Genomic DNA, 23,303 nt, shown 5'->3' with positions numbered 1-23,303 from the left:
ACCCAATGCCATGCTCAATATCCTACAGCTCAGTATTCGCCAGGCATACTGGGTTTGTGCAGTGATGTTGTACTTTCAGAAAGATGCCATTCAGCCCATCAGGGCCATGCCAGCTCCCAAAAGAACAATCCAATCAATCCCATTCCCTTGTCATTATTTCTTTTCAGTTTCTTTTCTCTTGCACCCCCATCAACTCCCTTTCATTCTTTTGTCATTTACCTACTCAGAGGTTATTTGCAGTATAAAATTAACCTAATAGTGTGCCTTTGGGATGCATGAGGAAATTCAAGCAAACAGCAGAGACCCACATTCACAGGGAGAAAATGCAAACTTTACACAAGCTGCACCCAAAGTCAAAATCAAACCTGGATCCCTGGAGCTGTAAAGCAGCAGTATTAATGCCATGCTAATTGTATAAAACTCACCATTCCACAAATACGAGTAAGAAATACGTCTTGGTTAATTGAACAAAATAGGCAGCATTGCATTGTCAGAAGGAGTATCTCAACTTGCAATGTCACATTTACATGATCTCCAGAGATGTTTCATGATCTGCTGAGTTACTCCAGCACTTTGTCATTTTCAGCATTCCTTCTATTCACCTGCTAAGTATTCACCCCCACAACAGGCAGCTATAACTATAAAGCGAGAGTGTTGCCTTACTGTCTGAAATATATCTGCCCATGTAACAAAATCAGTAATTGCAGAGGTCCATTTATTCTTTCCCAAGCCTGGGAAGTGGGGATTGATTTATGGGAACAGATTTTGAGAATCTTCGATGCATTAGGAGAAAATGCTGCTTTTTTGCATCTTAATATGTAGGATGGGCATCTGCAGGTGCAAGGTGGCACAATCATTATTTTAAAACTATATATTGCCTGTGGCTTGACTGCTGCAGTGATTGATCATCAGACCCAGCCAGACTCCTGCTGAGAAACTCCTGGTAACAGAATCTTTTATTAAAATTGCATTACCAGTGAAGGTGGCCTTAGCGCTCCCTCAGAAACAACAACACGTGGCTCAAGGACAGCCAGGACTGGGTAGAAAGTAGAGCCAAGCACATTGTTGGTGATAACCAGATATGTTGTGTGAAATACAACATTAGTGTCAGGGTCATGTGGAATTTTACTTTCCACGGTACATCGAGGAACAATGAGCCAAAGTCGAGAAAAGAGCAAAAAAAAAAGGCTTCGAGAATTATCTTGCCGTCGATCCGGATCTGCTTTCATTCTGTGGTTAGCTCTCAGCATTTGCCATTAGGAAGTCCCTACAGAATCTCTCTCAGTGGCTGGAGGAGACGGTTTGATGGATATCTGTGTTACACACCAAAATTCTCACAAGCTTAGAACTCCTCAAGGCACAAAGGCAAGACAAGTGCAAAGACACTGTAGATTAGTGGCTCATGCTACGAGTCATGCATTTGTAGTTACGCCCACTAGCTTGTTAGCGTCGCGGTCTGCTGCATTCCGTTAGTCTTAAAGTGAACTCTCAAGTGAGAACTTGTGTTACTTATTCCTAATAAAGTCTATATAACCTGACATGGTGTAAGGCCATTATTATTACAAGGACTACAAATCAACATTTTGTCAGAGTTTACGATATACCTAGGCCATATATTTACCAAGGACGGCCTGAAAAGTGATCCAGCGAAAACCAGTGCTATTAATGAACTTCCAGCACCCGCGGATGTGCCCAGCTTGCAGAGGTTTCTTGGCATGGAAAACTGTTGGAGCAAATTAATTCCAGATTTCAGCGAAATATCAACCCCATTGCACCATCTCCCACACAAAGACTCTGCTTGGACCTGGCTTGAGCAACAACAGGCAGCGTTTGACAATCTAAAACGTCAGATGTCGGCCACCTCTACTCTAGCGTACTTTGATCATAGACTGCCCATTACACTTACACGTGACGCCTCACAACATGGCCCAAGCGCTGCATGCCTTCAGAATGGTGGCGATGGCAATAAGCCTGTCGCCTATGCCTCGCGCACCATGTCCGACGCAGAACAACGCTGCGCCCAAATCGAAAAGAAGTTGCTAGCGGTTGTTTTCGCCTGCAAAAAGTTCAACGATTTAATCTTTGGTCGCACTATTACAATTGAAACTGACCACCAACCTCTTCTCAGCATTTTCAGTAAACCTATTCATAACTCTCCAGCGCGCCTACAACGAATGTTACTGCAACTTCAAAAATATGACATCGTCCCGACCTACAAATATGGAAAGGATATGCACCTGGCAGACACTCTTTCACGTGCACCTCGGAAGATCTGCGAGGATCTACCCTCGCAGGATGATGACTTTATCGTGATGACTGCATCCTTCATCTTGGATGGAGGACCTGGTTGCCCAGACTGCCACCGACAAGACCCTACGGTCGCTAACTTCTGTCATTAAGCGCGGCTGGCCAGACAAGCACTACAACATTCCATTGCTAGTATGACCTTTCTTCCCTGTTTGGGACAAACTAGTGCTACAAGACGGCATTGTTTTAAAAAGACACAAGGCCGTGGTTCCTGTTTCGATGCATCACCAGTACTTTGACACTGTCCATGCAGGACACCCAGGTGCTGAAGCCACTGTTTCACGGGCGAAAAGCATGCTTTACTGGCCTGGCATGGCCGAATATATCAATGACAATGTGGCAGCATGTGCTGTGTGCAATAGCCTGGCGCCTCATCAACACTTCTGCCACATCCTGTACCTGCACTCCCATGGTCTACACTGGCAGCTGATTTATTTAAATGGGACGGCAGGCAGTGCCTGCTGCTCGTGGATTCATATTCAGGATGGTTCAACGTTGATTTTCTCAGCAGCCCCACTTCCAGCGGCGTGGGGCTGCTGAGAAAATGAATTATTTGCTTTAGAGGCTGCATTTCCTTCCTTATTTACGTTTGTGTCGTACAGTTATTAAAAAGTTAGGCAACTGAATTTTAAGACATAAAAATCTCTTTGCTGACATGTGCTTTGGATATATAACAGCATTCCTACAAATACATTTCCCAAATTAAGGTCAGGGCAAAAGATAATTGAATAGAAAGTTACTGTCTGATGCTTGAGGTTGAGGATTGGAAAGTAGGATTGAACAAGAATTTTCCGATCAAGCAATTGAAAATGCAAGCAAAAAAAGTTTAGAAAATAAGCAATTAGAAATTCTATTTAATTAAAATAGTACACTGGAGTTACACAAGAAAATATCCATGGGTTCATCTTATCCGTACGCTGATGTAATGCATAACATTCCTCATCCATCATCAAAGCCACTTGGTGCATTCACTATTGATAAACTTGATCAAATCTCCATGAAGAATGGATTGCAGGGGAGTAAGGAGATCAAACTTGTGTCTGCTGAGGTAATTTGTGGAATTGTTTTGACAGGAGGCAGCCATCGAGTCTGTGCTAGTTACTAGGGCGTTATAAGTGGGAATAAATCTTGGGGTCTTTTATACTATAGAAACAGGCCCTTTGGACCACCTCCCAAGGTCAGGATCGAACCCGGGTCTCTGGCATTGTAAGGCAGCAACTCTACCGCTACGTCACTGTGCCTTCCAAAGCTTCTATTACCTGCACTAAGCAAGCACTGGATGCAGGATTCTAAGATTCTAACAGACACTTTACCAAGGTCTTTCCTGAAGAAAAAACATAGCATCTAATGCTGTGTGACTGTCACCAAAACACACAGAAAAAGTAAAAGGTCAAGTCAATGTATTGTGAAGAATACTTGACCAGTTACTGTATTTGCTGCACACGTGAGCTTAGTGCAGAGGATACAATTGTACGACTGAGTGAACTTCTGTAAATAACATTTGCTACGGCTTTAATGTCAGGGTATGCCAAAAAAACGGTCTACTGAACTTTACCTTTAAAATATCACAGAATTTAAATTCAAATATATTGTCATGTCTGTCCATGCGTTGCGCACACCAGCAGAACAAGAGCATGAATTTTGTGGCTGACTTCTGCTAAAAGAGATTATTCACTCAGTGCGTTCAAATGTCAACAGAAGTGACTGGCTTTTACATGTTAAAGGGAGATCAGAGGTTATAACATGGTTCTAATCCCATGGACTGTTCGGGAAGCGGACTGTTCGGAATGTGGACATGAACAAAGACAATATGGGAGAAGATACACAAAAAACAGGTGAGACGAGAGCGGGTAGGTGCTGAAAGAGAAGCTGCCATCTGTCCTCACTGACTTAGCAAGGGAATCTGTACAGTGCTCCCAGGTTTGCCCCACCTAGTAACCCCAAGACGTGGGTACAAGGAGAGAGAAGCATGGGGAGAGAAGGTACATAGAAATCCCCCCCTTCCCACCCGGCATGAGATACCAAGTTCCTGCCTGGAAAAAGATGCCTGCTGTTGCAAGGCCCTTCTTCAGACTTATGGACCTGTCCCACTTACGCAACTTTTTCAACGACTGCTGGCACCCGTCATAGATCGTTGCAGGTCTCTGAAAATGTTCAACATGTTGAAAATCCAGCGGCAACCAGAAAGACGCTACGACTCTTTGGGCAACTGAGGAGACTACTCACAACCATACAGGTGATACCCTGGCGACATGTTGCGGAGTGAAGCCTGTATGGTCGTGAGTAGTCGCCCAAAGAGTCGTACCTTGTTCTGGTCTCCACTGGATTTTCAACATATTGAACATTTTCGGCGACCTACAACGACCTATGACGGGTGCAGGCAGTCGCCGAAAAAGTGGGACTTGCCCATTAGTCTCTCAGTCCATAGAAGGGCTTGGACTGGAAATGTCACCTATTCCTATTTTTCCCCAGAGATGCTGCCTAGCCCACTGAGCTACTCCGACATTTAGTGTCTATATTCTGTGTGAACCAGCCGCTGCACAAATTCCTTCCGACACAAATCCATCCCCATCCACCAGCCGGATATCCCAAACACTCAGTCATATGTTTAATTTAGTTTAGTATAGAGATACAGTGTAGTAACAGGCCCTTCAGCCCACTGAATCAATGCTGACCATCGATCAGCCATACACTACGTTAACCCACTTATGCATCCTACCTATTAGGGGTAATTTACAGAAGCCAATTAATTTAGAAATCTGCACATCTTTGGTATGTGGAAGAAAAACGGAGCACTTGAAGAAAACCCATCAGACACAGGTAGGGCAGAGTGCAAACTCCACACAGACAGCACCTGTAGTCAGGATTGAACCGGTGAGGTGCAGGAGTTCTACTGCTGCGCCACTGTGCCCTTGCAGGATGTCCACAAGTCAGGTATTTGTAAAGCTGGGAGGATCTGTACATAGAAACATTCAGATCCAGATGCTTCATCCCAAACACCCCAGGTTTGTTGTCCAACTTCCAGACATTTTGTCCTCTCATTATTGTAAACAGTGGGGCGGCACAGTGGCACAGCGGTAGACTTGATGCCTTACAGCACCCAGAGACTGCCTGAGTTTTCTCCGGGTGCTCTGGTTTCCTCCCGCACTCCAAAGACATGCAGGTTTGTCAGTTAATTAACTTTAGTAAAATTGTAAATTGGCCCTAGTGTGTAGGATAGTACTAGTGTACGGGGTGGTCAGTGGTAGGCGTGGGCTTGGTTGGACGAAGGTCCTCTTTCCAAGCTCTCTCTCTCTCTAAACTAAGTGGGGACATTGTTGTAGATGAGCTACAGAGGTTCATTAGCTTCAGAGGTTGTAATACGAGAGTGTGAATGCAATGACAATATCAATCCAGTGTAGTAACTGTTTGCTTCCAATGACGACCAAGTGAATGAGCTATTTCACTGCAGTGTAACTATGCCAATGCAACGTACCAATCCCTAGTGGTAGCAAGCCAAGCAACACATCTTTGCTACATCAAGTCTCCAGATACAAAGCCTATTTTGAACCAAGGTGAATTATATTAAGCAAGGCAGCTTGAATACATACATTTTTTTTGTGACAGGGAAAGCAATGGATTAGACTTCACCGAAGACTACTATTTCTTTCACATGTGTTTCTGGACCAATTGAGATTACCCAACCACGTACTACAGAGCATAGCCCCATTTACAGGTATATGCAATCATTCACCCCCTCATCAAGATGTCCTTTAGAAGTTAACTAATATACTGGATTAAAGAGATGTTATTGAATGCAAGGAGAGATACATTTACCACATAGTCTCCTTTTTAATAAAAAAGAAAGGTATTAATCAAAGACACACATTAGAATGCTGATTAATCAACTTTAAACTTTGAAATAATAACAGACTGGGCCTAATATATAAAATGAGCAACTGGACAAATATGGTTTGCTTGGAGAAAAGGAATAGGTGACATTTTGGGTCAGGACAGTTCATCAGTCTGAAGAAGAGTTTCAACCCAAAATGCCACCTATTGCTTTTCTCCAGAGATGCTGCCTGACCCACTGAGTTACTCCAGTCTACCTTCGGTGTAAACCAGCATCTGCAGTTGCTTCTTACACGGTATGGTTTGCTTGTTGTAAGGTGCAAATGTTATGCTTTTGATATAACATCTGTAGAAACTTATAGATCTTATAGAACCTTAGAGAAACATACAAAATTCTTAAGGGGTTGGACAGGCTAGATGCAGGAAGATTGTTCCCGATGTTGGGGAAGTCCAGAACAAAGGGTCACAGTTTAAGGATAAAGGGGAAATCTTTTAGGACCGAGATGAGAAAAACATTTTTCACACAGAGTGGTGAATCTCTGGAATTCTCTGCCACAGAAGGTAGTTGAGGCCAGTTCATTGGCTATATTTAAGAGGGAGTTAGATGTGGCCCTTGTGGCTAAAGGGATCAGGGGGTATGGAGAGAAGGCAGGTACAGGATACTGAGTTGGATGATCAGCCATGATCATATTGAATGGCGGTGCAGGCTCGAAGGGCCGAATGGCCTACTCCTGCACCTATTTTCTATGTTTCTATGATATCATGCATTAATGAATGAAATTAATGGAATAAGGGGTTTATATACAAAAAGGCACCAATCATGCAGTTGTTCCCAAACTAACAGCAAGCACTTGGCATTGGCAATGGAGATTGCAGATTCCCATATGTTCTCTATGAAGTTACCTGTTAAAATGACAGATTTTGTCCCACGCTCTTTAATACATGGTTTGTCACCAGCAGATTTAGAATAGAACTGTAATGCTATGAACAATATAATCACAACTGCTAAAGCCAAAATTGGAGTTTGATTCCCACACTGACGTCAGCTGAGGAACAGTAAACAAACACCAGTGTCCCCAAGCGAGTGAAAGAAAGAGGCTGGAATAAATATACAACATGCGTGATGTCCCAAAGCTGCAGTCAATGAAGTGCAGGCATTGGTGTAGTGCAAGCAACACAGGTGCCAATTAGCACAGAAAGTCTCCACAAAATGCAACATAATAATGATCAGATAATTTGCTTTAGCATATTGGTTGAGGGATAAATGAAGGCCAGAGAAGTCTTCGACTCTTTGAAAGCAAAAGCGTCCCGACCCGAAACGACACCTATCCATGTTCTCCAGAGATGTAGCCAGACCTGCAGAAGCACTGGGTGCCATTTATTTTTGGTAAACCTGCATCTGCAGCTCCTCGCATCTCTGAATAACACCCCTGGTCTTTTATATTTCCTCAAGGAAAAAGTGGGAGCCTCGATTTAAAGTTTCTTTAAGAAGCATCTCTGAATGTACAAGATTTAATCTACTCAATACAGCACTGTTGGTGTTGATTTTGCACACCTCTGATGTATTCAAACTTACAGCCTTGACTCTGAGGGGAGAACAACCTCCAAGGTTGATTCTAAACAATTAAATCGCAGATTGTCAATCCCCATATTATTATCTTGCAAACAATTCTCTCATCAGAGTTGGACTCGACAACGATGTCCTCAATAGATGATCCCCCTCACATTCCTTGGCCTGCCCACACCCAATCAGAAGTCAAGACATGCAAAAGATAGACACAAATGCTGGAGTAACACTGAAAATTCACAATACAAAAGGGATGCCATTAAGTCCATTATAAATGTATTTGTCAAGAGAAACACAGCTGTTATCGGGCAACTGAACCATTCTATAACTATCCTGTCACCTGAGCTACCATCTACCTCATCGGATGCCCTAGTCTATCTTTAATCGGACTTTACTTTGCATTAAATGCTATTTTCTTTATCCTGTATCTGCATACAACAGACTGTTCAATTGCTGGCTTTCTGCTGACTGGAAAGCATGCAACAAAAAGCATTTCACTGTACCTCAGTGAACTAAACCCATCATCCAGGTCAAAGTGCACACCCCTGCAACTCGCATCTCTTCAGTCTGAAGAAGGGTCTCGACCTGAAATGTCACCTATTCCTTCTCTCCAGAAATGCTGCTTGTCCAACTGAGTTACTCCAGCTTTTTCTGTCTACCCACAATATGTGCTATATGGGGAGGTCACCAAAGCATGGAGGCCCAGGGGAAGACCAAAGCTTCACTACAATGATACGATTAAAAAAGATGTGACAAATTTTAACATTGGCACTGACTGGGAAGCAGCTGCTAAAGACCTGGGGAGGTGGAGAAAGGACCTCCTGGCAGGTATGAAGTACCACAATAGCACATTGTTCAAGACCCTGGAGGTCAAATGCACCACACTCCCCAAAGCAACGGCCAGAGACAACTTCACCTGTGGAAGTTGTGGGAGAGTCTGTCTGTCAAGGTTAGGCCTAGCCAGTCACATCTCATTTGAGTGGACGACACATTAATTTCTTACGATGGGTAATAGAAAAATCTGCACTGAGGAATGCTGGTTACATCAACATCTCCATTTATACCAAATCCAATAACTTTATAAAGTTGAGCTGCTGTTAATATACAAGGTTGTTGGGTAGGGAGTGATAGTGTTTATAAGTGATAGTGCCGATATAGAAACATATATTTCGAGGTCAAGAAGGCGTAGAAACAGGAAGGAACATGCAGAGGGTTGTGTTTCCGTGTTGGCTCCATTTAAATCTTGATGCTAGATTGCATTTCAGAGGACTTCACTTTGTACCTCGATTACAAGATTGTTAGCAGATTCATGCTCATAACATTATTGTGACTGCATGTTGTTTTACATCAGACAAAATGCAGATGCTCACAAAGTAGCCAGATGCCCCAATCAAGGAACTTCAGATTTTGCTGCAAATCTTGCTCTGTGGTAACTTCAGGTCACAAAAATATTTCTAAAAGTAGATGGATATGTCGACATAACTACATTCTGTTCCGTCCCTGTAACTTTAAAACAGCACATCTGACCCTTTGATGGATCTGCAGAGAGGTAAATATAATTCCTAATAGCAAAGAACACAATACTGTTCCAAAAGAAAGTTTTCAACAAATTACATACTAACTGGGAGAACCAAGTGACTCTAATCATCGTATCAAATCAGTTTTCAAACACATTATTCTGCAGGACATTTTTAGACTTTAGCGATACAGTGTGGAAACAGGCCCTTCGGCCCACCGAGTCTGCGCCGACCACCCTGTACACTAACACTATTCTACACACTAGGGACAATTTACAATTTTTATCGAAGCCAATTAACCCACAAACCTGGATGTCTTTGGAATGTGGGAAGAAACTGAAGCACCCAGAAAAGGCCCATGGGGGTCACAGGGAGAACGCACAAACTCCGTAAAGGATCAAACCTGGGTCTCTGGTGCTGTAAGGCAGCAACTCTACCACTGCGCTTACCCCTAATGAATACCACTTTCAAAGAGTTATCGGGATTCAACACGACATAATTCAGAGTAGATTGTGTGAAATTGGTTTTATTAATTATGCTCTACTGAGCTACTTCTCAATCAAGTAATAGAATATACTCACCCCTTCTGGAGGATATGCCACCCAGCCCAAGTCTCCAGGAGCTGACATAGAGTCCAACAGGGTAACTGTAAACAAGAAAAACAAATTTAATTCTTCCTGGTGAGAAACAGCATCATTAAGTAAAGATAATTGTTGCTCTGCCAAGATCTCTCAGGTCCATCTCTGGTGTATGGACAGAACAAGAGAAAAAGGGGGGAAATTCCATTGATTTCCACTCCAACAAATTTAAAATTAGAATTGAAAAATAAGTAGAATAAGCAGCATTTAAAATCTAGAATACTGTTCAGTTTTCCACCTTTCTGTTAAGTGAGATAAATGCAGTATTAGTAGCTGGCTTTAACATGTGCTTCATAGAACAGTACAGCACACACACAGGCCCTTCTGCCCACAATGTATGTGCCAAATATTTAAATTAATCTTCACTGCCTGCATATGATCCATACTTCTCCATTCCCTGTATATCAATGTGGCTATCTAAAAGCCTCTTAAATGCCATAATTGTATCTACCTCCATATCAACTCCTGGCAGAGCATTCAAGGCACCCACATAATATACATCGCCTTTAAACCTTTGTCCCTTTCACCTTAAAGCTATGGCCCAAGGGCATTGCCACCCTTGGAAAATGGTTTTGCCTCTCCACCCTTGTATACTCTTCCATCAGGTCTCCCCCAGTTTGTCCAACCTCTCCTTATAACTAATACTCTCATTATTCTAATGAACTCTTTCTTCACCCTCTCCAAAGCCTTTATATCCTCCTATAATGTGGCCACCAGAACTGCACAGAATACTCCAAAAACTGTCTAACCAAAATCCCATAAATCTGCAAATGTTTCCGTGACACTTGTAGTTAATGCCACAACTGATGAAAGCAAGCATGCCTTAAGCCCAATACTTCTATCTATCTGTATTGCCAATTTCAGGGATCTATGGACTGGCACCACAAGTTCACTCTGTATATCAGTGCTGTTAAGGGTCTTGTATAACTGTATAATTTCTCCTTACATTCAACCTCCCAAAGTGCAACACCTCTCACTTGCTCAGATTAAACTCCATCTGCCATCTCTGTCCATTTCTATACCTGTTCTCTATCCCACTGCATACGTTGACAGTCTTACTCACTGTCTGCAAGTCCAGCAAGTCTGCAAACTTACTAACAAACACATGTACATTTATGTCCCAGCACAGATTCCGGCAGAACTCCAATGGTCACAGACCTCCAGCCAGAATAACACCTTTCCACCACAACCCTTGAACTTGTGGTCGAGTCCAAACAAACAAGTCACCATGGATCCCATGCATCTTACTCTTCTGATGAGCCTACTATGAAGGACTTTATCAAATGCCTTACTAAAATCCATGTAGACAACATCCACTGCCCTACCTTCATCGATCTCCTTCCCCATCAAAACAAAAATTGATTAAGAATCTCCACCAAATGCTGAATAGTATATTAGTTTTGGTTAATTATTGCCATGTCTATCAAGATACAGAGACACCTCATTTGTGCGCCTTCCAGTCAAATCATACTATAAATGAGTACAAGCAAGACATACACAAGTTCAATTGGTAATGCGAAGAGAAAAATACCAGTGTAGTAGAATTACAGCTACAGAATGCATTACAGTTAGAAACATAGAAAATAGGTGCAGGAGTAGGCCATTCTGCCCTTCGAGCCAGCATCGCCATTCAATATGCTCATGGCTGATCATCCAAAATCAGTACCAGTTCCTGCTTTCTCCCCATATATCTTAGAGAAAGTAACAACTAGAACAAAGTTATTTGTTTTAAGCCTTTTTAGGATAGGGATTGTGGTATTTTGTGACTGTTCTGGTTTCTAAATGTAAGCAGAGCACATCACACAATTGGCATGAGATGGTGTGCTGTTTAACAGATATCCACAAGACTACTTACAACCACACAGTTCTAAATGCCCTTTTCTGATCGCAACCTACCCAAACTAAAACTAAACCCTTATTAAATGTATTGGTGTAGGAAGGAGCTGCAGGTGCTGGTTTACACCAAAGATAGACACAAAATGTTGGAGTCACTCAGCAGGTCAGACACATCTCTGGAGAAAAGCAGTAGGTGTGGACCTTTGGTCCATTGAAGACCTATTCCTTTTCTCCAGAGATGCTGCCTGACCCACTGAGTTACTCCATCACTTTGTGTCTAAAATGTATTGGTACCGTATTGACACATCAAAGTAATATGTTTAGTAAACACAAATAGTGATATTGACTCAACACTTGCTCTTTATCAGCTATTAAGCTCAATGGATCTGTGTAAATGTGAATTGGCATGTTCTATTCTAATCATTGGTGCAGGTTAATCTGTTTAGTCACAGCGTTAAATATATTATTAGCAATAAACTGTATATGCCAAAATAATGGCCAGGCTCATTAATTAAACATTCCAGGGTCAATATTTTAACCACAACAGACTACGCACAGTTGAATAAAATTCAAAGATCTCATTGGACTTTAAAGTTGATCTGCTATTAATATAATCCAGGCATAATTTACAAGGCCTTCAGCTTTAGGTAAGCTTGAAACGGGATCAGAGAAAGTACATTGAGTTGTTAATGTTTATCAACAACACATGATCTTCATTGGGTAGCAATGCAATAATCTCAATTAGTCATACCTTGCCTAGGTTGGGCATATTTATAGAAAGCCACTTATTCAAAACATTTACATTGTAAAAGTACCGAATCACAGAGAAATGCCTATTCAATTACAGTTTTTAGTTTAGTTTAGAGATACAGTGAGGAAACAAGGCCTTCAGCCCACTGGGTCCACGCTGACCAGCAATCCTCGCACACTAACACAATCCTACACACACTAGGGACAATTTACATTTACCAAGCCAATTAACCTATAAACCTGTACGTCTTTGGAGAGTGGGAGGAAACCGAAGATCTCGGAGAAAACCCAATCAGGTCACGGGGAGAACGTACAGACTGCACCCATAGTCAGGGTCAAACCTGGGTCTCTGGCGCTGAAAGGCAGTAGTTCTACTGCGATGCCATCATCAACAAAAATTGTGACTAATGCATATATTCCTCTGTAAATGATTTACTTGGTGCAAGAACTAATCCCCTAAAGTCTGAGGAATGGGAGGTCCAGTATGACGAACCATTGAGGTCAATAACAAACATTGAATATGAACCGGGCAGCACAGTGGCACAGCGGTAGAGGTGCTGCCTTACAGCACCAAAGACCCGAGTTCAAACCCGACAACGGGTGCTGTCTGTATGGAGTTTGTACGTTCTCCCCGTGACCAGCGTGGGTTTCCTCCGGGTGCTCCGGTTTCCTCCCACACTCCAAAATCGTAAGGGCTTGTATGTTAATTAGCTTAGTAAAAGTGTAAATTGTCCCTAGTTTGTGTAGGTAAGTGTGACCGAATTGGTCGGTGTTAACTCAGTGGGCTTCTAAACTAAACTTTTTTAAACTAGTAGAATGTTCAGTTAAATTACAATTTTAAGTTGTTACAGCACTTGTCATTAAAATATAACAGCCAAGTATAGTGTAATATAATAAAACTCAACCAGTTCAGCACAAGAAAGAAGCTTTGTTTAAAACCATTAAGGCTTCTCAGAATAACCATTAATTGACACATTATTTGGCTACACTGTAATAAATGTGTCTGAGCTGGGCAGCGTTACCTCATGCAGACACACAGTGGCGAGTTAGCACTTTGTACACCTGTACTTTGCTTCCACAGGGCATTCATTATGTGCAAAGACCGAGATGATTTCCTTCATCTAAGTTTAAACAAATCATCGGTTAATCAGTGGTCTACCTTTCAAGACACTATATTACTTATACTGGTCTCACCATTTTACTTCAATCACAAAGTTTTGAATGAAATATTCTCGCTTGCTACCAAGATGAAAGAACACATTGAATGGGAAAGGCTGAAATGAGATGCAATCTATGCCATAAAATGACATAATTGCTCCCCAGAGCATTAACGTCACCCTCTTAAATCTAGCCATTCAGCAAGGAATTCTTGGCATTGCATTTGGAAAGGGAATGATTTAATGGAACAAAAAAAAAGAACAATTGTGGAAATGTAATAAAGGTTTCTCTTACGCAGAGTCTGAACTATTCAGGTCCAACTAGGAAGGAGGACAACTAGCTCAATTGAAGTTTTTGCCTAATCCAGTCGTGGATATTGTGATACATATGTATCACAATAAGTACATTTGATCTGCATAATATTTGATTGGAGTATTCTATCCCACTCCCACCCACGCCCCTCTAGAAACTTAAACAATAGGAATCAGGTATGCTGCAGATAACAGGTAGACAAGTTCATTTGAGATAACTTACAGATTTCAGAAAGTAATGGACCAAGCAGGTAAATTTCTCTCCACCCACAGATTATTGGAACAATCTACTGAATAAAGCCCAATGATATTAGTAAAGTAATATGCAATGCCAAATTGCATGGACTTCTGAACTAGTCCCAATTCTCCAAAAAACACCACTTTCCTAAATAACCCATCGTCTTATCAACTCAACTTTTTCCTAAGCACCATTATGCTCAATCATATAGGTTCCTAGTTAAGGACTTTCCCCATCTCCACTGTAAGTCTACTTGCATGGGACCAGTGTAGCTGAGACATGTTGGTCGGTGTGGGCAAGTTGAGCCTGCTTCCACGCTGACTCATTCAGCAAGTACCTTCTCCGTGTGCACCTCTCAACAGCAGTTTTTAAATCCCATGAAGAACATTTTCCCACATTAAACCGGCACTCTATCAATACAAATAGACTGGGTAACTTTCACAGTGGAGTACATGATGGGTATGCCACTTGTGTAGAAGGGAAATTGTTATTTAGAAACACATAGACCCAAGAGACTGCTAGAATCTTGAGTGAAAAACAAACTGCTGGAGGAACACAGTGTTAGGCAGCATCTGAAATGCAACAGAAACATGTGACAATTTTAAACAAACAATACAATACAATACCTTTTATTTGTCATTTGAACTTCACATGAGGTTCAAACGAAATTTGCTTTCTGCAGCCATACAAGAAAAGAACCAAGACACACACCAACACAATTCACACAAACATCCATCACAGTGAGTCTCCTCCTCACTGTGATGGAAGGCAAAGTCTTATCTCTCCCCTGCTCTCCATTCCTCTCCCGAAGTCGAGGTCAAAGGCCCCGGCGGGCGCTAGCAAGTCCGCGGCCACTCAAAGCCACGCCGGGCGATGTAAGGCCCTGTCCCGGGTCTTGATGTTGGAGCCCCCGGCGGGCGCTAGCAAGTCCACGGCAAATTAAAGCCGCGCCGGGCGTTGTAAGGCCCCGCTCCAGGTCACTCTGAACCCCGCAATTCGAGCGGGAGAAGTCGCCATTGCCGGTGCCCCGCAAAGCGGTCTCCCAGCAGGGACCCGCGGGCTCCCGGTGTCACCATCCACCGGAGTCGGGTCGCAGCAGCGCGCCGCCGCAGCTCTCCACGCTCCGAAACTGGCCAGCTCCACGATGGTAAGTCCGCAGCTCCACAGCTCCACAGGCTCCGTGACTTGAGCCTCCAGGTCGTTCCGGTTGGAGGCCGCTCCATGGCGCTAGGCCCCAACGGCAACGGAGACCCGACAGGTAAAAGGTCGGGTCTCCATGCAGGGAAGAGATTTAAAAGTTTCCCCCACCCCCCACACATACACATTTAAAAACCCGCTACAAACTAAACCCTCAACGGGACAAAAAATAAAAAATACACAGACAGACTGCAGAGGGCGCTGCAACGTCGGTCGCGCCGCCCACCCAAACACTTCTTCCTCCTGTGAATGTTTGTAATCCAGTTTCTGGCACAAATCTAGATGGGATCTGGTAATATATATCATAGGGCCCGATGCAGGCAGATAAATGTACAAAACTCAGCAATTATTTTTCCATCACCAAATTATAGCAATTTTGAGATGCAATTATAGATATTCTCTGCAATTAGTGAATGGGATATATTTACAATGACATGCCTCATAGAAAACGCATCACTATGTAATCCAATCTCCATGTATGTGTTATTTGCTTTTATGATGTGAAACACAAGACTTTTACTGCTACAGAACATCACAATTCACTTCACACCCAAAGAATATTTTTAAGTGCAGTCCTGATTGTAATGTCTTACCAACAACCACCAGGCTATTAAATACCAGCTAAGCTCCAAACTACATCGATCTTGTCTTTACACTATTATAGTGTTTTTTACCGTATACTGTACTGCTTTTTTGTTGTTTATTATGATGTAATATGTTAAGATATCTGTTGTGCCGCTGCAAGTATGAATTTCATTGTCCTTTTTCAGGGCATATAACAATAAAGCATAAGAGAGACACAAAATGCCAGAGTAACTCAGGGGGACAGGCAGCATCTCTGGAGAGAAGGAATGGGTGATGCTTAGGGTCGAGACCCTTCGTCAGTGATTAGGGATGAGGGAAATGAGAGATATAGGCGATGATGTAGCGAGATAAAGAACAATGAGTGAAAGATATGCGAGAAAGTAACAATGAAAATGGAAACAGGCCATTGTTAGCCGTTTGTTAGGTGAAAATGAGAAGCTAGTGCAACGGGTGGGGGGGGGATGGAGAGAGAGGGAATGCCAGGGCTACCTGAAGTTAGAGAAATCAAATTCATACCACTGGCTGTAGGCTGCCCAAGCAATATACCAGATGCTGTTACTCCAATTTGCGTTTAGCCTCACTCTGACAATGGAGGAGAACTTGGACAGAAAAGTTTGTGTGGGAATGGGAAGGAGAATTAAAGCAACCGGGAGATTAGGTACGTTCAGGCGGACTAAGCGAAGGTGTTCAGCGGAACGATTGCCCAGTCTACGTTTGGTCTCGCCGACGTATAAGAGTCCACATCTTGAACAACGGATACAGTAGATGAGGTTAGAGGAGGTGCAAGTGAACCTCTGCCTTACATGACACCCACTAATAAAACATTCTTGACTCTTGAAATGTGATGTCCAGTTTGAACGTGGCAAACTCCAATAAACAGCAACGTGCAAGCCCTCAGTAATGTATTTCACAATGCCGATTACAAAATCAGCCAAGACATAACTCCCACCCTACTTTGCAGTGTATCTCTGGAACTCCCTGCCACAGAGGGTAGTCGAGGCCAGTTCATTGGCTATATTTAAGAGGGAGTTAGATGTGGCCCTTGTGGCTAAGGGGATCAGAGGGTATGGAGAGAAGGCAGGTACGGGATACTGAGTTGGATGATCAGCCATGATCATATTGAATGGCGGTGCAGGCTCGAAGGGCCGAATGGCCTACTCCTGCACCTAATTTCTATGTTTCTATGTATCCATACAATCATTAATGCGTTTTTGAAGGCAGATGGGATGCTGTTTAAATTGAGTTTAATTCATCTTTAGCATGACAACCAATGGTTTCAATGGTGCTTATTTGTCACATGTGTAACTGCACAGTGAAGTTTTTTTCCCGCATTTACACGCGCTGGTGCCGCCAAGTTTTGGCGCCATTTCCATAGTGCAAAGTGCAAAGTCCAGTCCGCTTGCATGCTCGGTCTACTGGAGCAGCTCACGATCCTGGCAAGCCCCAGGCTCCAGCAGGGCCTCCCTCTGTTACCTTCCACCGGGACGGCTCGTGAACCAACATCCCTCACCCCTGCCTGCCATCTTTGTGTCCCAGGGGCGCCTCCTGCAGCCGACCTTGAAGGCCCTGGGCCATTACCCTGGTTCACCCTCTTGCCGGCCCTTGCTCCTCGCGTTCGACGTCTCCAGCAGCTCCACCCACTACTGCAGTCTGCATAGCCCTCGGGTCTTGTACTCCCTCCAACAGACCTAGGCAAACGGGGTTCCAGACCTCAAACAAGCGCTACTGATAATGCAGTATTCTCTTGGGACTGCAATAAAGCATCAGCCTAGATTTTCCTTTCAAACCCCCAAACTGGAATTTGAAGGTTCAGTCTTCTCACTCAAAATCCACTAGAGCTGACACTTTGAATGTAGGGACAAGATGTTAAGCTTAAATCCACGATTCTATTCACTTGAATCCCCTCTCAAATTGCTCATACTAACTAAACATATTGAAAGATTACCAACGCTTAAAACAAGCATCAATGGAAGCCTAGCTAAGCATTTACTAAACTTGCCCCACTATGTCCCATCTGAAAAGACTTCCAATTATTCCAAAGGAGAATCGCTGAAGACCACACTCACTTAGTACCCTGCAAAGAAAATACCATGCCAATTATAATACAAACATATTCAGAAATCCCCGTTTGAAAAACTTATGGGCCACAATGCAGGTCAAATTCATTTAGCAAACTACACCTGTTGTTCAGCCCAAACCATCGAATTTCCATTCCCCACAGCAGGCTTCCCTTTACAGACACAGAGTTATCCAATTAGAGATAATTAGTGTTGGATTAACATTTTCTATGGGGTGTTCATTGGGGAATGAATTGAAACTGCCCAAACTCATTTCACTTATGATCTGAAAAGCTGCTGTTAGACAGCTGAGAAAATAATGCAATCAATCTAGGTTGCACTCAAACCCAGTCCCAAGAAGCAAAAGGATATTTCCTAACCCACTGCCACATGGCTGCCAATATCCAGTCAATAGGTATGGTGAAAGACACTAGATACTTTTTTTTTTTAATGTCAGGACGAGCAAGTCTTAATCCTGAACCACATGAGGGAGGGCAATATTTGGCTTTTTCCTTCTCTTCATTGTTAATTTCCAGCAACTTGATACATTTACAGTGATCATGCAGACCCAGACGCACCCCACCTTGGTCATGCTGTTAGTCCATTCCATCCATCTACAAGAAGGTACAGGAACCTGAGAACAGATCCTTCCCATCAACCAGACTTTTGAACCACCCTACATAACCCTAACTACAATCCTATCTCAGCCCCAAACTACTTTGTATAGCAAGGAACTGCAGATGGTGGTTTACACCGAAGATCGACACAATATTCTGGAGTAACTCAGTGGGACAGGCAGCATCTCTGGAGAGAAGAAATGGGTGACGTTTCAGGTCAAGACCCTCGGTTACATTACATACTTTGACTTGCACTATTGTGGCTAGTAATCTAACATAATTGATATTCTGTATTGTGTATTGTATATTTATTTGTTGTATTAGGGCGTTAATGTGCCTGTAAATGGGGAGAAGGCATGCACGGGTTACTGATTGGGGACGATCAGCCATGATCACAATGCTGGCACGAAGGGCCGAATGGCCTCCTCCTGCACCTATTTTCTATGTTTCTATGTAAAGCTGCAATGAGTAAGAATTTCATTGCTCTGTTCCCAATGTATATGACAATCATACATCCTCGACTCGATGCACTGAGCCAAGAAGCCAAGAAGCAAGCAACGTTGTTCACTGAAGTGATCTTTTGGGTGGCATGGATAAGCACCAACATTTGATCTGTACCTAACCAATGTTGATGATGATTTACACTGGCAGTACTTATGGTTCCTGCCCCAGTTTGAGCACATCCACTGGCACTGATCCAAGCTTCGCAGTATTTCTCTCAATGCTTAGATTCAGTCCTTGATGTAGTATTGAAAAGGTGAACAAAATACACATCATAGCAAGACTTGTGGTTCTTATTAAATACAGTATTTCTATTCATAAGGTAGTCACTTAAAAGAGAACACATGTATCAGAGTTCAAAGCACTTCAAATATTGAACGATAAGCTACTGGACAAGGGCAGATTTGCACTATTTGGCCCAATATCCCACCTACAGGCAGATCGTTATTCCCTTTTTCACAAATGATGCATTTGAAATCAGCTAACATATATTCCTGATCTTCCTGAGCAAAATATGTCTAACTGAAAGAACTGATCTTGACACATAGAACATAGAAAAATAGATACAGGCGAAGGCCACTCGGCCCCTCGAGCCAGCACCGTCATTCAATATGATCATGGCCGATCATCCAAAATCAGTACCCCATTCCTGCTTTTTCCCCATATCACTTAATTCCTTTAGTCCCAAGAGCTAAATCTAACTCTCTCTTGAAAACAACCAGTGAATTGGCCTCCACTGCCTTCTGTGGCAGAGAATTCCACAGATTCACAACTCTGAGTGAAAAAGTTTTCCTCATCTCAGTCCTAAATGGTCTACCCCTTATTTTTAAACTGTGATCCCTGGTTCTGGATTCCCCCAACATCAGGAACATTTTTGCTGCATCTAGCCTGTCCAATCCTTTAAGAATTTTATATGTTTTTATATGATTCCCTCTCATCCTTCTAAATTCCAGTGAATACAAGCCCAGTTGTCCCATTATTTCATCTTATGTCAGTCCCGCCACTCTGGGAATTAACCTGGTGAACCTACACCGCACTCCTGCATTAGGAGACCAAAATTGCACACAATACTCCATGTGCAGGCTCACCAGGGCCCTGTACAACTGCAGTAGGACCTCCTTGCTCCTAAAGTCAAATCCTCTCGCAATGAATGCCAACATGCCATTAGCTTTCATCACTGCCTGCTGTACCTGTATGCTTACTTTCAGTGACTGATGTACCAGCACACCCAGGTCTCATTACACTTCTCCTTTTCCTCATCTGACACCATTCAGATAATAATCTGCCTTCTTGTTCTTGCCACCTCACATTTATCCACATTATACTGCATCTGCCATGCATCTGCCCACTCATCCAACCTGTCCAAGTCACCCTGCAGCCTTATTGCATCCACCTCGCAGCTCATACCGCCACCCAGCTTTGTGTGATATGCAAACTTGGAAATGTTACAATTAACCCGCAATTGTCTGGAAGAAGCAATAAAAAGTCACAACCCTCACCACATTGGTTGGTGGGTTTCATTTTCCCTGATAGATCAATGGGGAATTGTGCTGCACTGTGTTAGACACACGGGCCATTTCCCCCAACCCCAATTTCACATGAGCACCACCTCCTTTGTAATGCAACGGCAGCCCTGCCTTCAACTGCCTAAACCCGATTCTCAGCAAGTTGCTCCCTAAATTGCACCACCTCTGTGTCTTTTCACTTATACCCTGGCTTTGCCCCACCATTTTAATCACCCATTCCCAACTTCTTCCACTCACTTAGTGTCAGGCTGTCCTCACTCATGTGTGATGCACCCCATGATGTCTTGCCATTCAATAGCAAATGGATGTTGTTTGTGGCCAAAAATGTAACCATCATCATCAATGATGATATTTTGACATCAAAAAGATCAATACTAAATTTTAAATATTCATACGGGTTTGGGAGGACAGAGCAGTGACTGAATGAAGAAAAAGAGCAGATGAATTGGAAATGGATTGATTATAATGGTTACTCTATACGAACCGATTGCTCCAGATTTCATGGAAATTAATTTTGGTGACATGGTCCTTCCAAGACTCATCCTTTCTGTCGATCTTTGCCCATATAAAACTGGAGGACACTTGGGAAAGAGGTTGTAAATTCAAGTGAGTGAACAGAATAAAGGGAAATGGAAATATAAATGAATACATTAAGATGGGCATAAAATCCCTCGAACAAACAACAGTCAATTTGTGAAATGAGGAGTAAAATAGGAAGATTTCTCACAAGATCTTTATAAGAAGAAGCATTGGGCAATTTTTAAAGTGGAATATACAGACTCCAACTCCCAGACACATTGTGATCATCATTCCAACAAGAATGCTATAAACAGTCGTTAAAACAGGAGTAAAGATGACCTAAAATTCCTGTTCCCCCTTGTTACAGAATACAATGGTATAGTGGCACACCTATTAGGATTCAAAATGTCATCACTGATATTTCTCCAGGAAATAATTTTTTGTCATTTAGGTTCAGCTAGAAGGTCAGACCAGGGTGTGTCCTTCTGCACCATCTATGTCAGTGCTCTTTCCATTAAAGTCATCAGAGAATGACAAGTGTGAACATTGAGGCTGCACAGTGAAGCAACCGACATCCAGCCAAGCGAGAGTTAGTCACACAAAAAATAAACTCAGACGGTGCTGTTACCTCACGGCCACAGATGTTAATACTGGCCAAATTAAAGACACCATAAAATGGAGGATCTTCGCACTTGTCAGAATTGCTTAACCCTTGTCAGTTGAAATTTACAGGCTTTGGATGGCGCCAGCCAGTCTAGGCTCAGACTGGTATGCAGGATGGTGAGGGGTCCAGGTGTTCTCCTCGTTTCTCCTAAATTGATAAAATGTATAGCAGTTTTGCAAACAAACCCTAAATGCATTATTTCGATTGGATCGCTGCAAGGGCATTGTAAATAGTATAAATAATGTTGCAAGACGGTCATCCTGTTGGTTGATGATTGGTCGAACTGTTGAGCCGTGGTGAAACCGTTTGAATCTCAGGGCACATGTTTCAATGTTTATTCTTGTTTGCTTCCTTCTAGAACTTTCTTTCAAATACATTGTATTAGTTACTGTATTATTGGATTAGGGAAATGTCTATCATGTACTGTGTTAATCGATATCTGTTATTGGACTGTAAAGAGACCACCCCCATATGGTTTGGCCCCTCAAGGTTCGGGGACCTATAAAAGGTAGCTCCCACGAGGTCCTGTGTCGATCTTCTGGGAGAATGCTTGGGACTGCGTGATCTTTTGGAGTGTCTCTGCTTGTACGAGGCTAGAAGGGTTTGGCAGAGCTGATACAAGGATTGAACCCACGGTGGTTATGTATAGTAGTGGGGAACTGTTATTGTCTTTTTCCAAAATAAAGTTTAGATGCGCAAGTGCTTGACTCAGTATTTTATTGACTGAAACTAGACTGGGGGGGGGGGGGGGGGGGGGGAAGCTTAGAATGAGTTATTTACACAGACACCTGGGTTCAATCCCAACATTGGGTGCTCTCTGTGTGGAGTTTGCACGTTGTCCCTGTAGCTGCATGGATTTCCCCCATTTTGTTTCCCTTCCATGATCCATAGACATTCTGAGAGATTATTTGGCCATGGTTAATTACCCATCAATGAAGATTGGTGGATCAAAGCTTAGTTTATGACCATCCGTGAGAGAATAAGTTACGAGAGGAGAGGGAAATAGGTTACAGTCAACCGTTTAGCTTATTGTCTCGTGTACCAAGGTACAGTAAAATGCTTTTGCTGCATGCTAATCAGTCAGCAGAAAGACTATACGTGATTATAATCAAACCATTCACAGTGTACAGATACATGATAAGAGAATAACGTTTAGTGCAAGTTAAAGCTAGTACAGCCTGATCAAACATAGTCCAAGAGCCACCAATGAGGCAGATGGCCATTCAGAACTGCTCTCGAGCAGGAAGAGTGAGAATTTTGTAAGAAAGATGCTGTGGTGAATAGTCTGTTTCTACACTATAATTGGCGTGTGTTTTTTTTATCCATGTGGTTCAATAACACATGAAGAGAACTAATAATGTTTGCAAAGGCCAGTCAACAACATAAGGCCAGTTGTACCCTTGACTATTCAACACATTATGTGTTATGAAGCATTAAGAAACATTCATAATTATCCATATGAGCAACAGATGCACAAACCGCAC

At 42.7% G+C, this 23,303-nt stretch overlaps 1 protein-coding gene across 2 annotated transcripts in view; it reads right to left on the bottom strand.

Annotated features, from left to right (window-relative positions):
• The window catches only part of LOC116979698 (ephrin type-A receptor 3-like), a 269,657-nt gene that overhangs the window by 242,443 nt on the left and 3,911 nt on the right, over positions 1 to 23,303 (bottom strand). For both annotated transcript variants that reach the window (XM_033031401.1, XM_033031402.1), the window contains exon 2: positions 9,804 to 9,868. In XM_033031401.1, coding sequence (XP_032887292.1) covers positions 9,804 to 9,868 — 65 coding nt within the window. The remainder of the gene's footprint in view (positions 1 to 9,803; positions 9,869 to 23,303) is intronic.

The sequence above is a fragment of the Amblyraja radiata genome, chromosome 13 (genome assembly GCF_010909765.2).
Source record: "Amblyraja radiata isolate CabotCenter1 chromosome 13, sAmbRad1.1.pri, whole genome shotgun sequence".
Lineage (NCBI taxonomy): Eukaryota > Metazoa > Chordata > Chondrichthyes > Rajiformes > Rajidae > Amblyraja > Amblyraja radiata.
Note: the sequence above shows the minus strand (reverse complement) of the source record. Positions and strands in the feature narration are given on the sequence as shown.